General features: G+C 53.2%; 1 protein-coding gene across 2 annotated transcripts in view; it reads right to left on the bottom strand.

The window, feature by feature from the left end:
• The window catches only part of LOC116947109 (protein numb homolog), a 51,026-nt gene that overhangs the window by 16,453 nt on the left and 15,138 nt on the right, over nt 1–19,435 (bottom strand). Inside the window, exon 3 of one of the 2 annotated variants that reach the window (XM_076070488.1) lies at nt 2,394–2,530. In XM_076070488.1, the coding sequence (XP_075926603.1) occupies nt 2,394–2,519 (126 nt within the window). In that variant the 5' untranslated portion in view covers nt 2,520–2,530. The remainder of the gene's footprint in view (nt 1–2,393; nt 2,531–19,435) is intronic. The other variant, XM_076070487.1, reaches the window with a different exon arrangement.

Below are 19,435 nucleotides of genomic sequence, written 5' to 3'. Positions count from 1 at the left end.
CACACACCACACACACACAGACACACCACACACACACCACACACACAGACGCACCACACACACACCACACACACAGACACACCACGCACACACACCAAAAAAGACAAAGACAAAGATCCCCCGTATAGCCTTGACAGACTGTTGGGGCAAGTGCTGTTAGCGAGCACCTATGAAGGCCGGAACGGTACACGAGGGGGTGGGTGGCCAGCACCACGCCCGACCGCCTTTGTCTCCCTAGTGGCAATGTTTACACACCGCACCAGGTACTCATTTGAGGCTGAGTCGACCTAGGGGAGGCCCGGGACCGGTTCAGATAATCGTCACTGGTGTTGGCCGTGAGCGGGAATCGAACCCGGGTCGCCAGGTTCATAGCGCAGCGCGCTAACCGCTACACTATCGCTCCCCACACACACACACCACACACACAGACACACCACACACACACAGACACACCACACACACAGAGACACACCACACACACACAGACACACCACACACACACCACACACACAGACACACCACACACACAAACACACCACAGACACACCACACACACACCACACACACACAGACCCACCACACACACAGACACACCACACACACAGACACACCACACACACCACACACACACAGATACACCACACACACCACACACACAGACACACCACACACAGACACATCACACACATACACTGACACACCACACACACAGACACACACAGACACACCACACACACACAGACACACCACACACACACCACACACAAAGACACACTACACACCACACACAGACACACCACACACACAGACACACCACACACACAGACACACCACACACACACACACAACAGACACCACACACACACAACAGACACCACACAACACACACAATAGACACCACACATACACACAACAGACACCACACACACACACACAACAGACACACCACACACACAGAGACACACCACACACACATGACACACCACACACACACCACACACACAGACACACCACACACACAGACACACCACAGACACACCACACACACACCACACACACAGACCCACCACACACACAGACACACCACACACACCACACACACACACAGATACACCACACACACACCACACACACAGACACACCACACACAGACACACCACACACATACACAGACACACCACACACACAGACACACACACAGACACACCACACACACACAGACACACCACACACACACCACACACAAAGACACACTACACACACACACCACACACAGACACACCATACACACAGACACACCACACACACAGACACACCACACACACACACAACAGACACCACACACACACAACAGACACCACACACACACACAACAGACACCACACACACACACACAACAGACACCACACACACACACACAAGAGACACCACACACACACACAAACAGGGCGCCACGGAATTTAGGAGCAATTTCACGCGCGAGCGGTTTTATTTTACACGGGATGCCCGCTTCAGTTTGGCTCTTTTCTCTTCGGGTTTCAATCGGTAGAGCCGCAGCGTCACGCGCACAGCCCTCGCGGGGCACGGCCCGCACCGCGTGGACCGTGCACCGCGCCACAGCAAGCGGACAAAGCCAAAAGGAGCCCCCCCCCACCGCCGTGCCCGCTGTGCCCGCTCTTCTCGGGGCAAGTGCGGGCACAGCGAGCAGCACCTATGAAGGCTGCCGGCACGGCACACGAGGGGGTGGGGTGGCCACCACCACGCCCGGCCGCCTTTGTCTCCTGAGTAGCGATGTTTACACACCGCACCAGGTATGTCGTTTGAGGCTGAGTCGACCTAGGGGAGGCCCAGGACCGGTTCAGATAATCGTCACCGGGTGTTGGCAGCGGGACTCGAACTCGGGTCGGTGGGTTCGTAGCACAGCGCGTTATCTTAACCACCACCACCACCACCACCAAGCACTCTCATTGCTGCCACGACCACCGCGCTCCGGGCCACCACCGCCGTGCGTGGCCAGCGTGAGCATCATCTTGACGGGGCCACCGCGGGCCTCACCTTGACAGGGCCACCTCGGGCCTCACCTTGACAGGGCCACCGCGGGCCTCACCTTGACAGGGCCACCGCGGGCCTCACCTTGACAGGGCCACCGCGGGCCTCACCTTGACAGGGCCACCGCGGGCCTCACCTTGACAGGGCCACCACGGGCCTCACCTTGACGGGGCCACCGCGGGCCTCACTTTGACAGGGCCACCACGGGCCTCACCTTGACAGGGTCACCACGGGCCTCACCTTGACAGGGCCACCACGGGCCTCACCTTGACAGGGCCACCACGGGCCTCACCTTGACAGGGCCACCACGGGCCTCACCTTGACAGGGCCACCGCGGGCCTCACCTTGACGGGGAAGTTGCAGTGGCCGCGCCTCACCGCCTCCTCGTCCGCCTGCCACTGGTGCGGGCGGCTCGCCTCCGGCACGTAGTTCTCCTTCTTCCTTCGCAGGCTCTGCCGCAGCTTATTCATCGCTCCGTCTGCTGGGGCGCGCACACAAAGACAAAGACCCCCCCCGCGTAGCCTTAGAAGACGGTTGGGGCAAGTGCTCTGTTTAGCGAGGAGCAGCAGCGCATCTGGAGGCCGGCACGGCGCACGAAGCGGGGTGGGTGGGTGGCCGGCAACTCGCCCGGCCGTTGTCTCTCCCAGTGGCGATGTTTACGACACTACTACACCACTTCACCAGGTACTCATTTGGGGCTGAGTCGACCTAGGGGATTCCCAGGACCGGTTCAGATATCATTGTTGCTGGTGTTGGCCAGCACACACGACACACACACACACATATAAACGACACGCACGCAACACGTATGTTATTGTTAGTTTGAATGGTCGGTTATAAAACACGTGGTCTGTGCTCTCGAGTTGCCTGGGTGAAGAGTAGGGGGCGAAGTTTTGCACAATCCTGGCCAGCTGGCTCAAAAGTGTAACAAACTAACAACTACACACAACAACACACAACAACAACACAACAACAACGTACATTACACACAACACACACCACAACGCACACCACACAAACACCATACAACAACACACACACTACACAAAATACCTCCACAATACAACATAGCATTACACACAACGCGCGTAAACAAACATACACACGCGAATAGAGACAGAAACACACAGACATAAATTACTTCACGAGTTGAATCAAGACGAGCGAACAAGACAGTCAAATTGCTCGGAAGGAGGAGGTGGAGGAGTCAGGGGGGTGGGGGTCTGGTCGGTTGGATGAGGGGTAAAATGAGCAGAGTGGGGAGGGGAGGTTTCTGCTAATCCCTGGGATATCAGAAGGCATCTGCTGTTATGCACCGTCCAGAGCCCACCGCTGTCTGTTCCAGGCAAAGCTGCAGCCCCGCAATTGCCCTCCAATTCCCCTGCTCACACGGCCACCGCTCCCGCGCCACGTGTTCGATTGCTCATGCGAAGACGCACGTCACGACAACAACAACAGAGTGTTGCTTTGGTTTTGACATTTCAGTGACACCCCCCACCCCCCCCCCCCAACCGGCTCCGCTCTTGCAAATGAGACTCAATTCCTGGTCCCCCTCGAAGTCTCATTCCGCTTCCACGAAATCGACGCGGAACCCCGACGTGTCGGAGGGCTCCTCTCTACAGGGAGGCACCTGACGTGAGAGCCGTGCGCTTGAGCAACCCGGGCAGACTTTTATGAGCAGCGTTTGGGTTTGCTGGCACACAGTCGGCGCGTGACGAATGGATGCCGTGCGGCGTGCAATCCATTAACACGCGCGGTCGATTTTCGCAATGAGCGAATAGAAGAGAGTTTAAAATATTAAAATATACTCTTTCAATCCGACCGCCGGATTCGGTGAGACGGCAACACCCGGACACCGGATCCCTATGGGTGGAACCGACTCGATTCTAAAACTAAACTATTTTTTTTATTTTAGCAGGTAAGGCCCACTGAGCTATGTAGTTCTTTTATCAGAAGTGACCTGGCCACAAATGATAGCTCAACGAAAGTGGCTTATCACGTAGAAATGTATAGCAGCCAAATTACTCTTAAACGCATGATTCTAAAATGCGGAGGTGAAAAAAAACCAGAGGACTCGGAGAAAAAATCCACGTGGCCACGGGGAGAGAGAGAGACACCGCAAACTCCAAATATGCAAGCGTCAGGGTCGTGATCGGGAACGAACCCACGACCTCCTGTATACCAGGCGAGGGGGTTAACATCTCCTAGCCACCGTGGGGCCCTCGATTCGTATCGCTACGATGGCCGGGAGATGGCAGAGCAGCGCAATGCTCGACCTGAACTGCAGATTGAATCCACCTGTGTGCGAGCTCCGAGCGTCACCCACACCTGTACGCATGGCGTGGAAAGTTTTCCCTCTCAACTCCTTCAGTTTCATCCTGACGAGTAAGCCAAACGGGATTGAGCAATAGTCACCAAAACAAACAACACCTACGGGTATCCTGTGTAAATAACCCAAAGTGATTTGCTGCACATGTTCACAGGCCTGAGCCTGAAATTACACATATCTATGTTGGGGCCCAGTCTTTCCGAAGGATAGCCGCTGTCGAGCCACTGGAATTTATTTTGATACTGCTGGATGTTTTGACCTGGAATCGAACCCAGACGGTGGAGGTTGTAGTGGCACGCTCCTCTCCCACAAAACATGTGTGCGCACACCGCCAAAGATCACCCGTATAGCCTTAACAGACTGTTGGGGCAAGTGCAGTTAGCGAGCACCTATGAAGGCTGGCACAGCACACGAGTGGGTGGCTAATACCACGCCCGGCCGCCTTTGTCTCCCTAGTGGCGATGTTTACACATCGCACCAGGTACTCATTTGAGGCTGAGTCGACCTAGGGGGTGCCCAAGACCAATTCAAATAATCGTCACTGGTGTTGGCCGTGAGCGGGAATCGAACTCGGGTGGCCAGGTTCGTAGTGCAGCGCGCTAACCGCTACACTACCGCTCCACACACACACACAACACACACTGACACACATGCACAGACACACCACGCATATGCATAGACACACCACCACACACGCACGCACACACTACCACACATGCACAGACACACCACGCACAGATACACCATCACACACGCACACACCAGACACACCACCTCACACACCATCCCACATGTACAGAGACACCACCACACATACACAGACACACCACACGCACACACAAAAACCGCCATTCGCCACTAAGTGACGGTGACGTCACCACGACGCTTGTGCCAGGCCATGTGCACCTTGAGGCCACGTGAAGTGTCGAACGCCCGCTGGCAGGAGGTCACGGGGCAGACCCAGGTGCCACGGGACGACTGACTGAGATGACTGGCTGATGCACCACCTGTGCCCCCTACTGTGCCAAACTGCTGTGCCTTCGTCACCCGGCGCTCCGCTCGTTGTTGTGAGCGTCGCTCCTCCGCCCTCCGTTGTTGTTGGAGGGGGACTGCCTCCAACTGCCCAGTAGCGTTCTTCACGAGCCTCCTCCACAGAGGCCGATCTTGACACCGCTGGTACCAGTCATCGGCAAGTCCACTCAGCTCCACGTCCTCCTGTACCACATCACTCCATCTCTTCTCTACCCCGTGCCGCGCCCGTTTAGCCCCCTCGATTCGGCCGAACAAAAGCTGTTTCGGCATGCGGTGGCTGGGCATGCAGGCTACATGACCCAGCCAACGCAGCCTTGCCTGCCGGAGGAGCTCACCGATGGGACCGTGCCCAGATCTTTCAAGGATTTGTGAGCTCCTCACACAATCCAGCCTGGTTAAACCCAGGATGGATCGTAGGAAGGCCAGCCTAAATGTTTCTAACCGGCGAAGATGTTCCATTAGGGGGGTCCACGTTTCGCAAGCATAGAGAAGGGAGTTAATGACCAGGGCCGAGAAGACCTGAAGCTTAGTGCGGAGCGACAGACCAGGTAGCTTCCACACAGCGTTACGCAACCGATGAAATATATTGCCGCTCGACTGATTCAGAGTGAAACCTCTGCTGTTAAACTGGAGCCGGTCATAAGCACACTGTCCAGGTATGGGAAACTCTCCACTCTCTCCACACCTGCCCCATCACCGATTGGGAGTTGTGGGGGTGGAGTGTCCGATGGTACAAAATACCCAGGCAGGTGCTTAGTTTTGGTGGGGCTGATGGTAAGGCCCCACCTCTTAGTGGCACGCTCCAGTCTCAGCAGCAGCGTCTCCAACTCCTCCTCTGAATGAGCGGCTATTACCAAATCATCGGCATACATAACGTGGTTGACCAATAGGGAGCCATCCTTTGACAGCACCCGGGCATCGATCAGCCTCCCATTATATCTGTACCACATGGAGATTCCCCCAGTACAGCTATTGAAGGCTTCACGAACTACGTGGTCAAAATAGATGTTAAATAATGTGGGAGCCAGAGGACATCCCTGTCGTACCCCAAGGTGTACAGGGAATGACTCTGACCACCGGCCACATAGTTTTACCCGGGCCCGCTCACCATCATGAAGGTCCTTAATGATCGTGAGCAGAGGGTCAGGTACTCCAAAAGCACGAAGAACAACCCAGAGCCCAGGCCTACTGATGGTATCATAGGCCTTGACCAGGTCAATAAAGCAGAGATGTAGGTCTTTCTGGAATTCCCTACACCTCTGCTGTAGCAGACGGACAGAAAATATGGCATCTGTGCAGGACCGCCCTTTCCTGAAATCGCACACTACACACACGCACACACCACCTCACACGCACACACATACACACTGCCACAGACACACTACACACACGCACACACCACCTCACACGCACACACACCACCTCACACGTACAGACACTCCACCACACACACACCACACCCTACACACACGCACAGACACACCACCACACACACGCGCACACACATCACCTCACACGTACAGACACACCACCACACACACACCACACCCTACACACACGCACAGACACACCACCACACACACACAACCACACACCACCTCACACACTCCCAACTGCACACACATCACACACACAGACACACCACACATACACACTCCCAACTGCACACACATCACACACACACACAACCACACACCACCTCACAGACTCCCAACTGCACACACATCACACACACAGACACACCACCACACACACACACAACCACACACCACCTCACACGCACAGACACACCACACACACACAACCAAACAACCACCTCACACACTCCGAACTGCACACACCTCACACGTACAGACACACCACCACACACACACAACCACACACCACCTCACACACTCCCAACTGCACACACATCACACACACAGACACACCACCACACACACACACAACCACACACCACCACACACACACTCCCAACTGCACACACCTCACACGCACAGACACACCACCACACACACACACAACCACACACCACCTCACACACTCCCAACTGCACACACATCACACACACACACCACCACACACACACACAACCACACACCACCTCACACACTCCCAACTGCACACACCTCACACGCACAGACACACCACCACACACACTCACAACCACACACCACCTCACACACTCCCAACTGCACACACATCACACACACACCACACACACACAACCACACACCACCTCACACACTCCCAACTGCACACACATCACACACACAGACACACCACCACACACACACACTGCCAAGTCTAACGGGTATTGAGTGGCGCGATCGCGACCTTGTTGCGTGACCTTTAAATCTCGCAGCAGCAGCAGCGGCGGGGGCGGCGGCGGTAACAACAACAATAACAACAACAATAACAACAACAACAAAATGAAATCTCCCGCACAGAGGATCGACGCGAAGTCGTGGCGGCCACGTCGAAAGAACGACGCGCGCGCGCTCATCCTGCCACAGGCGCGGAGACAAAGGTCCCCCGTGTAGCCTTGACAGACTGCAGGGGCAAGTGCTGCTGTTAGCGAGCACCAACGAAGGCCGGCACGGCGCCACGAGGGGGGTGGGTGGCCAGCACCACGCCCGGCCGCCTTTGTCTCACCCAATCGCGATGTTTACACGCCGCGCCAGGTTACTCATTCGAGGCCGAGTCGACCTAGGGGTGGCCCAGGACCACTTCACGATAATCGTCACTGCTGTTGGCCAGCACACACAAACACACACAACGTAAACAACACGTGTAGACAACACGTGTTGTTTACGTGGGAATCAAACTCGGCTTGTCGGGTTAGTAGCGTGGCGCGCTAACCACCGCACTACCACCGCTCTCCACACGTGTGTGCACACGCACAGCGCCCTTGCCAATCCACTGCTGGATGAAACTCTGCGGGGCTCTCTCGAGCAAACGCATAAAGGCTCCGCTCGCACCCAGCCACCTTTGTCTCCCCAGCGCTCAATTTTCACGACCATGCCACAAATACAGGGCTGCACATTTGTTGCACGTAATATTATAACATGTAATTTTTTTAAAATCAAGTATTATTATTACTTTTTCCCCATGTGCAGATTGCTTTGCAATTATCAAATGTCACTGCATCCAATTTGTAACGAAATGAAATACGAATTAATATCAATCCAGTGCCGTGAGCGGCTACGGAGAACAGATTGAGAACGAGCAATTGACATTTCCTAAAATAAAGTTCATTTTATTTTTATTTTCCATTTGGACCGGCCAAATCCACCCCACCCCGCAGCGAGCAGGGCACCAATCCTGGTGGTGTGCCAGATGTATCTATATCAGAATCAGAATGTGTATTTTTACCGGTGCAATCCGATGAACCATAAAGCTCTTTTTTTCACAGATGTCCAGTAGGGGCGGGTAACAACGTTACAGCAACAAACAGTTACAAAAATACGACGGTAGTTCAAAGTGCAAGAAAGCTTAAACAAATCACCCAAACACGTGTAAATACAACAGTAAACCATGCCCATCATGCCAGACAAAGCCCACCGAGGTATTAACGTAACAAGGACGGGGGGGGGGTGAGAAATGAAGACGTGATAGGAACACTCAAGGTGGTAGAAATCACCGAGAAGATGAGAGAGAGAGAAAAGGCTCTGGGTGCAGTTCGGTCATGTGGAGAGACAGCAGGAAAATGATGTGGGTCAGAAGGTGCGAGCGATGAAAGTTTAAGGAAAGAGATGAAGAGGAAGGCAGAAGAAGAAGAGGTGGGGGGGGGGAGAGATGTGGTGCGATCGGACCACGGAGGCCCGAGGAGCGGAGAGAGAGAGATGGCTCAGGACAGGGCAGCGTGGAGAAGGTTGGCAAGGGCAGCGGACACCCCCACGTGAGTGGGACAATCGCGTGGAAGAAGAATAAGAAGATGATGATGATGTGTATATCATGGGACCTTTTTTTGCTGGTATCAAATAATAAAAAATAAGAAGAGGTTTTTACCCTTTCTGACAATAGCACGGGAGGTTTTAAATTATTCAAACACCAAATTGATGCATACTCTTCGGTTCTTTCGGTAAAGTCATGTAGGTAGAAACATAATCGATCACGGCGTTTCAACACAAGCGATTGTCTTCAGGTGGGACAACCACAGCAAGAAAAAAACTGCTGCACTTCATCAGTTTCTTTCTCTTGCTGTGGTTGTCCCACCTGATGACGATTGTTTTTCTATTGTTTTTCTACCCACGTGACTTTACCGAGAGAACCAAAGAGTATGGATTCCTGCAGTCACCGAAAGCTTCAAATCAAGACCAAAATAGAAACCTTTTGCAAAGGCATCAAGTCTGCATTAACCACACACAGTACTTGTGTTGAACATGCAAAGGAACATGCTCTGATAATAATAATATATTTGGAATTGTCTTCGAAACGGATTGGCTACACCAGAGACAGCCTTCTTTAGGGACCTCGTCTCACCAGTGTCGTAGAGAAGGCTGCCTGTCCCTGCTGTAGGCCAATCACTTTCAAAGACAATGCATCATATAGTATCAGAGCATGTTTTGTTTGCATGTTCACCACAAGCACCGTGTGTGTGTGTGGTTAATGCAGCAACTTGATTCCTTGCAAGAGGTTTCTATTTGGTGTTTGACTATCTTAACAGAAAGGGTAAAACCTCTTCTTATTTTTCACATTGCGTGTGTGTTGAACTTATCATGTTTCTCTGCATTGAGGTCATGGCCACCATCACCAACTTCGCCATCATCACACACCCCACTGCTGCTACTGCAGCACCCCGCAGCACCCCATCCGCTCAACCGCTTCCTAGCGCGCCGTCAGCCAGCTGCGTGTTAGCGAGCAGAAATATATTTTAGCAACCAACCGTGCTCATCGGAGGTGCTGGGGAAGGACAACAAAGAGCGAATTTCAACAAAGTGCCGGCCCGCGGTCTCTCGGCGGAGCTGAAGTACCGGCGCCACGTGTAGCGTGTGGGGCTGAGAGGCCTCCTCCCCACGCCGTGCGAGTCCACGCGCGGCATCGGCGCCGTCTACGGCTGAGGCTCAGCGCGCGCTCCGAGGACGACGACAACCGGGCGCCTTGCTGCCGCGCATCGAGGCGAAGCTACCGGCGGTAACGGTGGCGCTCAAGGGAGACGACCCACGCCTCGAGTGCTTCGCTCTTGGGGACAGACACCGGAATCCTTGTGGCTGGAGGAGGAGCAGGAGGAGCGACCGTCCGGACAAGCGTCCAGGGCGGATGTGGGTCGTCTTTGCCGAAGACCGAAAAGCCTCTTCACGTCAAAGATGCTGATTATTGCGGCGACACGAGGTTTCTAAAGGTTCGTGTCGAGGGGATTCCCTTTCAAGCCGCCCGACTCTGCTGTCCCCCGCGGTGTCGCGGGAAGCGAAAGCGAATCGAACGTACGCGAGACGACTCGGCGACTGCGGCAGCGAGAGGCGTCAGGGCGCGACTGCTCCACGTGGCACCGACATCACGAGCTCCCCGTTCGGCTTCCCCCCTCGGCCCTCGTCGTCCACGCGGCGCTGGTTGCGGCGGCGGTTCTGGCCTGCGGCCGGCCGCGGCTCCCACGGCTCCCGTCACGCGGCGGTCGCAGCGTCACCGTCGAGAAGCCGGAGCGGCGCCTGGGAGCCGTGGACGACCTCCACATTTACAAGACACCGGGCGTCTGGGTACAAGCTGGCGCTAGCTACACACCTGGATAATGCCACCACTTACACTCCACCGCCGACTTCCACTCAATCAACAAGCACCTCCATTTGGACTGCATTGACATTCACCGAGAGGCTCTGGTCGTACGTTCAATTACAACTACTCAACCCCAAACTCCATTCCATCCATCTGGTCCTCTTTGCGCACCACAACTTCCTCAATACGTCATCACAACATACGACACGTGCACCTAACCAATCTCTGCCCCATCCCTCGGTCCTCTCAATTCACCACGAAGCAAAGTCACCTGGAACTGGCTTTGCTCAACACCCGCTCACTAAACAATAAAAGCCTAATTTTAAATTAGTTCATTACTGACAATAACCTGGATTTTCTCTGTATCACTGAAACTTGGCATAAACCTATGGACTATTTCGCACTCAACCAGACTACACCTACAGGATATACATACATGGACAAACCCCGATCTGAGGGGCGGGGAGGTGGTGTCGCTGCAGTGTACGGAAAGGACATTAAAACATCCACCATCTCCATCCCTGCTGTTCAGTCCTTTGAACACATCACTTTCAAACTCTCTGGTCCCACTCCTCTGGTCGCTGCCATAATCTACCGACCCCCCAAACCAAATCCTTCCTTTCTCTCTGACTTTTCTGACTTTTTAACTCAGTTATCTGCCATCTCACCTTCTGTTCCGCTCCTGGGAGATTTCAACATCCACATTGACACTGACTGTAAATTTGCTACTGAATTCCTGGAACTGCTACACTGCTTCAATTTCACCCAACATGTCAACTTTCCAACCCACAGCCGTGGTCACATTTTGGATCTGGTCTGCTCTACTGGTCTCACCATACCGCTCCTCGAGCCCCACAACCTCAACATCTCGGACCACCTGGCAATCACCATGAACATTGATCTCCCCATTTCTACAACCAAGGACAAAAGGACAATTTCTTTCAGAAATCTTAAATCCATCTCTAGTCCTGCCCTTTCAGCCTCTCTTGCCAGCAAAATATCATCCTCCCCCCCACCCAAGACTGACAACCCTTCCGAGCTCACCAACTACTATAATGAAACACTTTCCACCAGTCTCGATCATCTGGCTCCCATCAAAACTAAAACTGTCTCATTCACTCACTCTGCTCCCTGGTACACTCCTATTCTGCACAAAATGAAATCCCGTATGCGTCAGCTTGAAAGGCTCCATAAGAAAACTGGTTTAACTGTTCATCTACAAGCTTGCACAGATTACCTTCAGCAGTATAAGGAAGCTCTTAACACTACCCGGTCCACCTACTACTCACACCTCATACATTCTGGTTCTACCAACCCGAAGGCTCTTTTCTACACAGTAAATAAACTTCTCAAACCCAGTGACAATATCGTCAACTCATTCACAACTGATAAATGCAACACCTTTCTATCATTCTTTCAGACCAAAATTGACACCATTTACACCAACCTGTCCTCTTCTTCTGCTACCACTGTCTGCTCTGTCATTCCATCATTTGTTCCCCCCCCACCACACCTCTCAGCCACTGTCTCAGTTCTCCCCAGTGTCGCCAGGGGAGCTGTCTAAAATCTTGACAGGGATGAAAACATCAACATGTGTCCTGGACCCCATCCCATCCCACCTCATTAAAGACTGTTTACCAGCTATCTCCACACTCATCACAAAAATCATTAACTCCTCTCTCAGCTCTGGCTCAATCCCACGTTCACTCAAACTGGCTGCTGTCACCCCCATTCTCAAAAAAACCTGGACTTGACCCCAACATTATGTCAAACTTTCGGCCCATTTCCAATCTCCCCTTTCTGTCTAAGATACTGGAACGCACTGTCGCCAAACAACTCAAAACCCACCTCTCCTCAAATGACCTGTTCGAACCATTTCAATCCAGCTTCCGTTCACAACACAGCACTGAAACAGCCCTCCTCACAGTTACCAACGACATCCTCCTCTCCGCAGACTCTGGTCACCTCAGCATCCTCATCCTCCTGGACCTCACTTCAGCTTTTGACACTATCAACCACACCATTCTTCTCTCTCGCCTCAAATCTTCCCTCAGCATCACCAGCACCGCCCTCTCCTGGCTCCAATCTTATCTCACCGACAGACAACAGTTCATCCACATCAACAACTGCACCTCCTCCACCGCTCCGTTGTCCCAAGGTGTCCCCCAGGGCTCGGTGCTTGGTCCTTTGCTCTTCATACTATACCCGCTTCCCCTTGGCAACGTCATTCGCCACCATGGTCTTAACTTTCACTGCTATGCCGATGATGTCCAGCTCTACATCTCCACCAAATCCATCACCTCCGCCACCCACTCCGCTCTCTCTAACTGCCTCGCTGACATTAAATCGTGGATGCACACCAATTTCCTTAAACTTAACTGCGACAAAACAGATATGATCATCATCGGTCCCAAATCTATCACTAAATCCATTTGCAGTTTCTCCGTCACTGTCGACACCTACACCCTGTCTCCATCCCTTCAAAGTCGCAACCTTGGAGTCATTATAGACAATAACCTCTCCTTTGAACACCACATAAAACAAATCACCAAAACTGACTTTTTCACCTCAAAAACATCTCCAGACTTCGCCCATCACTCTCTTTCTCCGCTGCAGAAACCCTCATCCACGCCTTCATCACCTCCAGAATCGATTACTGCAACAGCATCCTATACGGCACCTCAACCAAAACATTAACTAAACTTCAGTACATCCAGAACTCCGCTGCTACGTCTGCTCACTCACACCCGCACCGGTGACCACATTACCCCTGTCCTCCAGAACCTCCATTGGCTCCCGGTCCCACAACGAATTCAATTCAAAATCCTCCTCCTCACACATAAAGCCCTTCATAACCAGGCCCCTTCCTACCTCACTGACCTGCTCCACCGCCACAACCCATCCCGTAGCCTTCGCTTATCTGACGCCAACCTCCTGACTCCACCTCTCAGGACCAAGCGTCGAACCTGGGGCGACATAACCTTCTCTATAGCTGCCCCCTCACTCTCTCCCAAAACAAATCCGTGACTGCACCGACCTTCCAGCGTTCAAATCATTGACTAAAACTCACCTTTTTAAAATTGCTTTTAATGTTTAGCTAAGTTTGATGTGTTTTTACCATTTAATGTTGTTTTTGCTGCTTCTATGATTTTATGTAAAGTGTCTTTGAGTATTCAGAAAAGCGCTCACAAATAAAATGTATTATTATTATTATTTTGCACCGCACGTAGCCAACCGCGCCGCTAATCGGAGCTGCGGAGAAGGAAACAAATAAACAAACTGAACTAACTAAACAAGGAAACAAACTAAACATAACAAAGACACACATTAGTTGGTGATGCTGCTGGCACTGCTGGCGTTGCTGCTGCTGCATCGGCAGTGGTACAACAACAACAACACTCAACACATTTGTCAGCCGCTCCCTTACCACCTGTCGTCGATTATTATGCATTTTCAACAACACCACCACCAACAACACCACCAACAACAACACCACCAACAACACCACCACCAACACCACCACCAACACCAACAACACCACCAACACCACCACCACCAACACCACCACCAACAACACCACCAACAACACCACCACCACCAACAACAACACCAACAATACCACCACCAACACCACCACCAACAACAACACCAACAACACCACCAACAACACCACCACCAACAACAACACCAACAACACCACCACCAACACCACCACCACCACAACAACAACACCAACAACAACAACACCAACAACACCACCACCAACACCACCACCACTGCTATCAAACGCGAGTGACCGTTAACCGGGGCCCCTTGACCGGCAGCAGCAGCAGCAGCAAAACAGCTCCAGGAAACCGCATTCCCTGTGCGCCCTGAGATAGCGCAGCGGATCGGTTTCACGCCAAGGGTGGGGGGGGGGCGCCCCCCGTGCGTCCCCTTCTGGTCCCCCGTAAGTCCCCCCTGAGTACCCCGTGGATCCCCCGTGGGTCCCCCGTATATCCCCCGTAGGTCCCCCCTGAGTACCCCGTGCATCCCCCGTGGGTCCCCCGTAGATCCCTCCTGAGTACCCCGTGGGTCCCCTGTGGGTCCCCCGTAGATCCCCCCTGAGTACCCCGCGAGTCCCCCGTGGGTCCCCCGCAAGTCCCCCGCAAGTCCCCTGCGGGTCCCCCGTGGGCCCCCGTAAGCAGGACCCCATGGGGACCTACGGGGGTGCAGAGGTGAACACACGAGCATCGGAGGAGAAGACACAGCGGATGAAACGGCACGAACATCTTACAATGCAACGTGGAACTAATTGTAGCGGCGCAACGCGGCCGCATCTCCAGATGTTGAACACAAAGAGCTTTTGTCTTATAGACAGCAGCAGGCAGCCAGAGGCCTCCATGTGAGTCTGTGGGGCTCCATGTGAATCTGTGGGTATCTATGTGAGGTTTAAGGGTTTCCATGCGCGTCTGTGAGTCTCCATGCGAGCCTGTGGGTCCCCATGTGGGTCTCTATGTGAGTCTGTGGATCTTCATATGAGTCTGTGGGTCTCCATGTGAGTCTATGGGTCTCAAAGTGAGTCTGGGTCTCCATGTGAATCTGTAGGTATCTATGTGAGGTTTAAGGGTTTCCATGCGCGTCTGTGAGTCTCCATGCGAGCCTGTGGGTCCCCATGTGGGTCTCTATGTAAGTCTGTGGTTCTCCATATGAGTCTGTGGGTCTCCATGTGAGTCTATGGGTCTCAAAGTGAGTCTGGGTCTCCATGTGAATCTGTGGATCTCTATGTGAATCTGTGGGTCTCTATGGGAGTATATGGATCTCTATGTGGCAAAATGGCTGTCAATGTGAGTATATGGGTCTCCATGTAAGTCTATGGGTTTCTGTGTGAGTCTATAGGTCTCTATGTGGCTACACGACTTTCAATGTGAGCACAGGGTTACCTCGCTTTTAAGCGGGCTCGATTTGTCCGACTTCACGTACATGGAAGTCCTGGCATCTGGATTTAAACAGGGGCAGGGAGTCTACAGCACGGGCGGCGGGGGGAGGAAGTCCCAGACTGTGGGGGCAGCAGAGGAGAATGAGAGATGGATGGAGGGGAGTAGAGTGAGATGAGAGGGGAGAGGTAGGAAAGAGCGTGGAGGGGAGTAGGGTGAGCTGAGAGGGGAGAGGTAGGAGAGTGCGTGGAGGGGAGTAGAGTGAGATGAGAGGGGAGAGGTAGGAGAGAGCATGGAGGGGAGTAGAGTGAGATGAGAGGGGAGAGGCAGGAGAGTGCGTGCAGTAGAGCGAAGTGAGATGAGAGAGGGAAACGCGAGGCATGGGGCGAGACGGTGAGTGCGATGCTGATTCCGGGATCGAATCGACGAGGAACCAGCGGAGCGACCCGGAGTTCTGCGGTGATGCTGTCTCGTTTTGCGTGCGGGCAGGAAGAGGAGTCTGGCATGGAGCCGCGCTGCCCCCCTAAACCGCAACGCCTCTCCACATCCCAACGGCCAGGTCCTGGCCGGCCACACCCATCGGTCACTGCCCGGGCAGTTGCCTTTTCTCCCCGCGCGCAACCACGGCCCACGGCAAGCTCAGTCATCCGCCGCGCGTTGGCCGATGATTTTTCTCGGAAATTAACGCGAGATCAGATCAAACGAGCTGATGTCGTCTGCGGTTTGTTGAGTAATACGACGACGACAACAACAATACGTTAATCGAGATTAAGAAAACAAGAAACCGCGCTCGCGCGCGGAAAATAAAACCAAACGAAGCTCCCACGTGGCGGAGGACGTTGGGGCGAGCGACGTTTCGCGAGCGCCCATCGAGGTCGCCGGAGACCTACGGAGCCCGGTGCGGTCGGCGCTACCGGCGACCGGGCCGCCCTCGTCCACTCTCGCGCGGACGTTGCCCGCATCGCCGCAGCCGGCGCTCGTGCCGTGCCGAGCCGACCTAGAGGGTAGGCCCCGCTCGAGGTTCGCCCCCGTGGCCAACGGCGACGATCTGCCGCGGTCTCGCGCGCCTCGAGTTGAACCGAGCTCCGCAGGGGGGTCCTGGCCGCGCGGCGTGTGGGCCACGATGAAGCGGGGGCGATTTAAATCTCTCCATGTCCGTGGCGGGGGTACTCACGGGCGCGTTTCCTCCTCTAACAATACAACTCGGGCTTCACGTGGACAATTTCCTCATCGGCCGCCAACCCTAACGCACGCAGCCCTAGAGAAGTTGTGCATATGACATCACCGGTTAGCGCAGGGGTCGGCAACCGAAATAGCACGAGCAGCCTTTTTATTGCCTTCGAAATGGGTAAAACAAAACGTCAATATTTCAAGAGCCGCACAACGCACTGCGTGGTGAATACTAGACGGTCGTGGTCCTTGATAAATGCCTGTCAAACGAAGCCAGAGGCTGCCATCCCCTGGCCCTTAGCGCCTCTCCATCGCGTCTCTTCCACTCGTAGCGTTAACCCCCCCCCACACACACCTTGTGAGTGTAAGACTCCAGCATTGCCTGTTGAGGTTACCCCATTCCGCTTTGCCCCCCACCCCACCACGCAACACCGTCTAACCGTAACGCTGTATGTAACCTTCCCCTGGCCTTTTTATTTTCTTCCAATAAAATACTTCTGGTCAAAAATTAAATAAAGCCAACAACCAATTAGCGTCGTTGCATTGAATGTTAATTACTAAATTAATAACCTCCACTCTATCGTTATCTCTCCATGTTGACTTTGTTTTACATGGCCTTCTGGGAGTGCATCTTATCAGCTAATAAAAAATAATCCCATACAATGTAACCGGTATTGGCCAAACACATTTGCACCACAAATGACAGAGCTTCGATTTAACATCGTAACATCATCGCCATCATCCTCACAACGTAACATCATCGCCCCCGACCGCGACAAACTGGGCAGGACCCTCCTGAATATGGAGTCTTGAGGCTCGTTAGGCTTGCCAGTAGCAAACAAGCAAAATAAAAATATGCCGTGGTGGCGAGATTTTAACTACCTCGCCTGGTATGCAGGAGGTCATGAGTTTGATCCCGACCCTGATGCCTGCTGCTGTATATTTGGAGTTTGCATATTCTCACCGTGGTCGCGTGGATTTTCGTCCGGGTCCTCCGGATTTTCCTTCCACATTTAGAAAGTTGCGTTTATAGAGTATTTGGCTGCTATACATTTCCACGTGATAAGCCACTTCGTCGAGCTATCATTTGTGGCCAGGTGTTTTCTGAAAAATAACTACACAGCTCAGTGGGCCTTAACCTGGTAAAATAATCATAGTTTCGTTTTTGTTTAATAACCTATCTTAACAGAAATAAAATAAAATAAAACAAATCACGACGTTTCGATCGCAACACAAGCGGTCGTGGTGGGTTTTATTTCTCTGCGGTGTAATTGCCTAGGGAGAGGATGGATTTATTGCGGACACACGCAAGATACAGGGACACACGCGATACACATCACACCTGACGCACGGAACTTGTGTTGACACAGGCAACACGAGACTTCACAACGGAACATTACACTTGAATACTTGGAACACGAGACATGGAACATGGGGACATGACATTGATAGATGGGGAAACAGCCCAGCAGACACGGGTTTACGGGACCCCCATGGCTTGGGACATAGGACGAGAGACAGCTAATGGGGGGCGGGGGGGTAGGGGGGGCACTTTATGAGCGGAAGCAGACAGCACGCTAGAACACAGCAGCCAGGGGGAAGACACTGGGCTTTGTTTTTTTGGCAGAACGCTCAAAACATTCACTGGGCCGGTGTCAGAGCGCTAGGACGAAGGGGGAGGGAGCGAGAGGGGGGGGGAGAGTGGGGAGCGAGGGGGGGAGTGGGGAGTCAGAGGGCGAGGGGGAGAGAAGGAGAGAGAGAGACGTCTTTTGTGCGGTGAAAATAAAGTGACATTTTTCGTTTGTAACCCGTGGAAGTCACGTGACAGCGCTGGATAGATTCACAGTGGCGGCCGTGACCTGGCGATCATCGGAGTCTCTGTGGGGAGGAAGTTCACTCCCAAGGGCGCGGGGCGGCCTCCTCAACATCGACATCGTCAAGACCCTTGCAGCATCAGCAGCATCATCACTCTCATGGTTTCTGCAGCATCACCATCACTTTTATATGACTCGTATGGTGATGATGATAATCATCATCATACTCATCTTTACGACTGATATTCCCATCATCATCACGGATGCTGCATCATTAACTTCAATCGTTATCATCACCACCATCTTCATCATCATGAATAACCACCACCGCCGTTATTAGCATAGTTTGTCTACACACCTCCGATTAGCACGGTTGGCTACGTACGGTGCGAAAAAAGTTCAAGATACATACA

The sequence above is a fragment of the Petromyzon marinus genome, chromosome 29 (genome assembly GCF_048934315.1).
Source record: "Petromyzon marinus isolate PM22_M1 ecotype Great Lakes invasive population chromosome 29, UKy_Petmar_22M1.pri1.0, whole genome shotgun sequence".
Classification (NCBI taxonomy): domain Eukaryota; kingdom Metazoa; phylum Chordata; class Hyperoartia; order Petromyzontiformes; family Petromyzontidae; genus Petromyzon; species Petromyzon marinus.
Note: the sequence above shows the minus strand (reverse complement) of the source record. Positions and strands in the feature narration are given on the sequence as shown.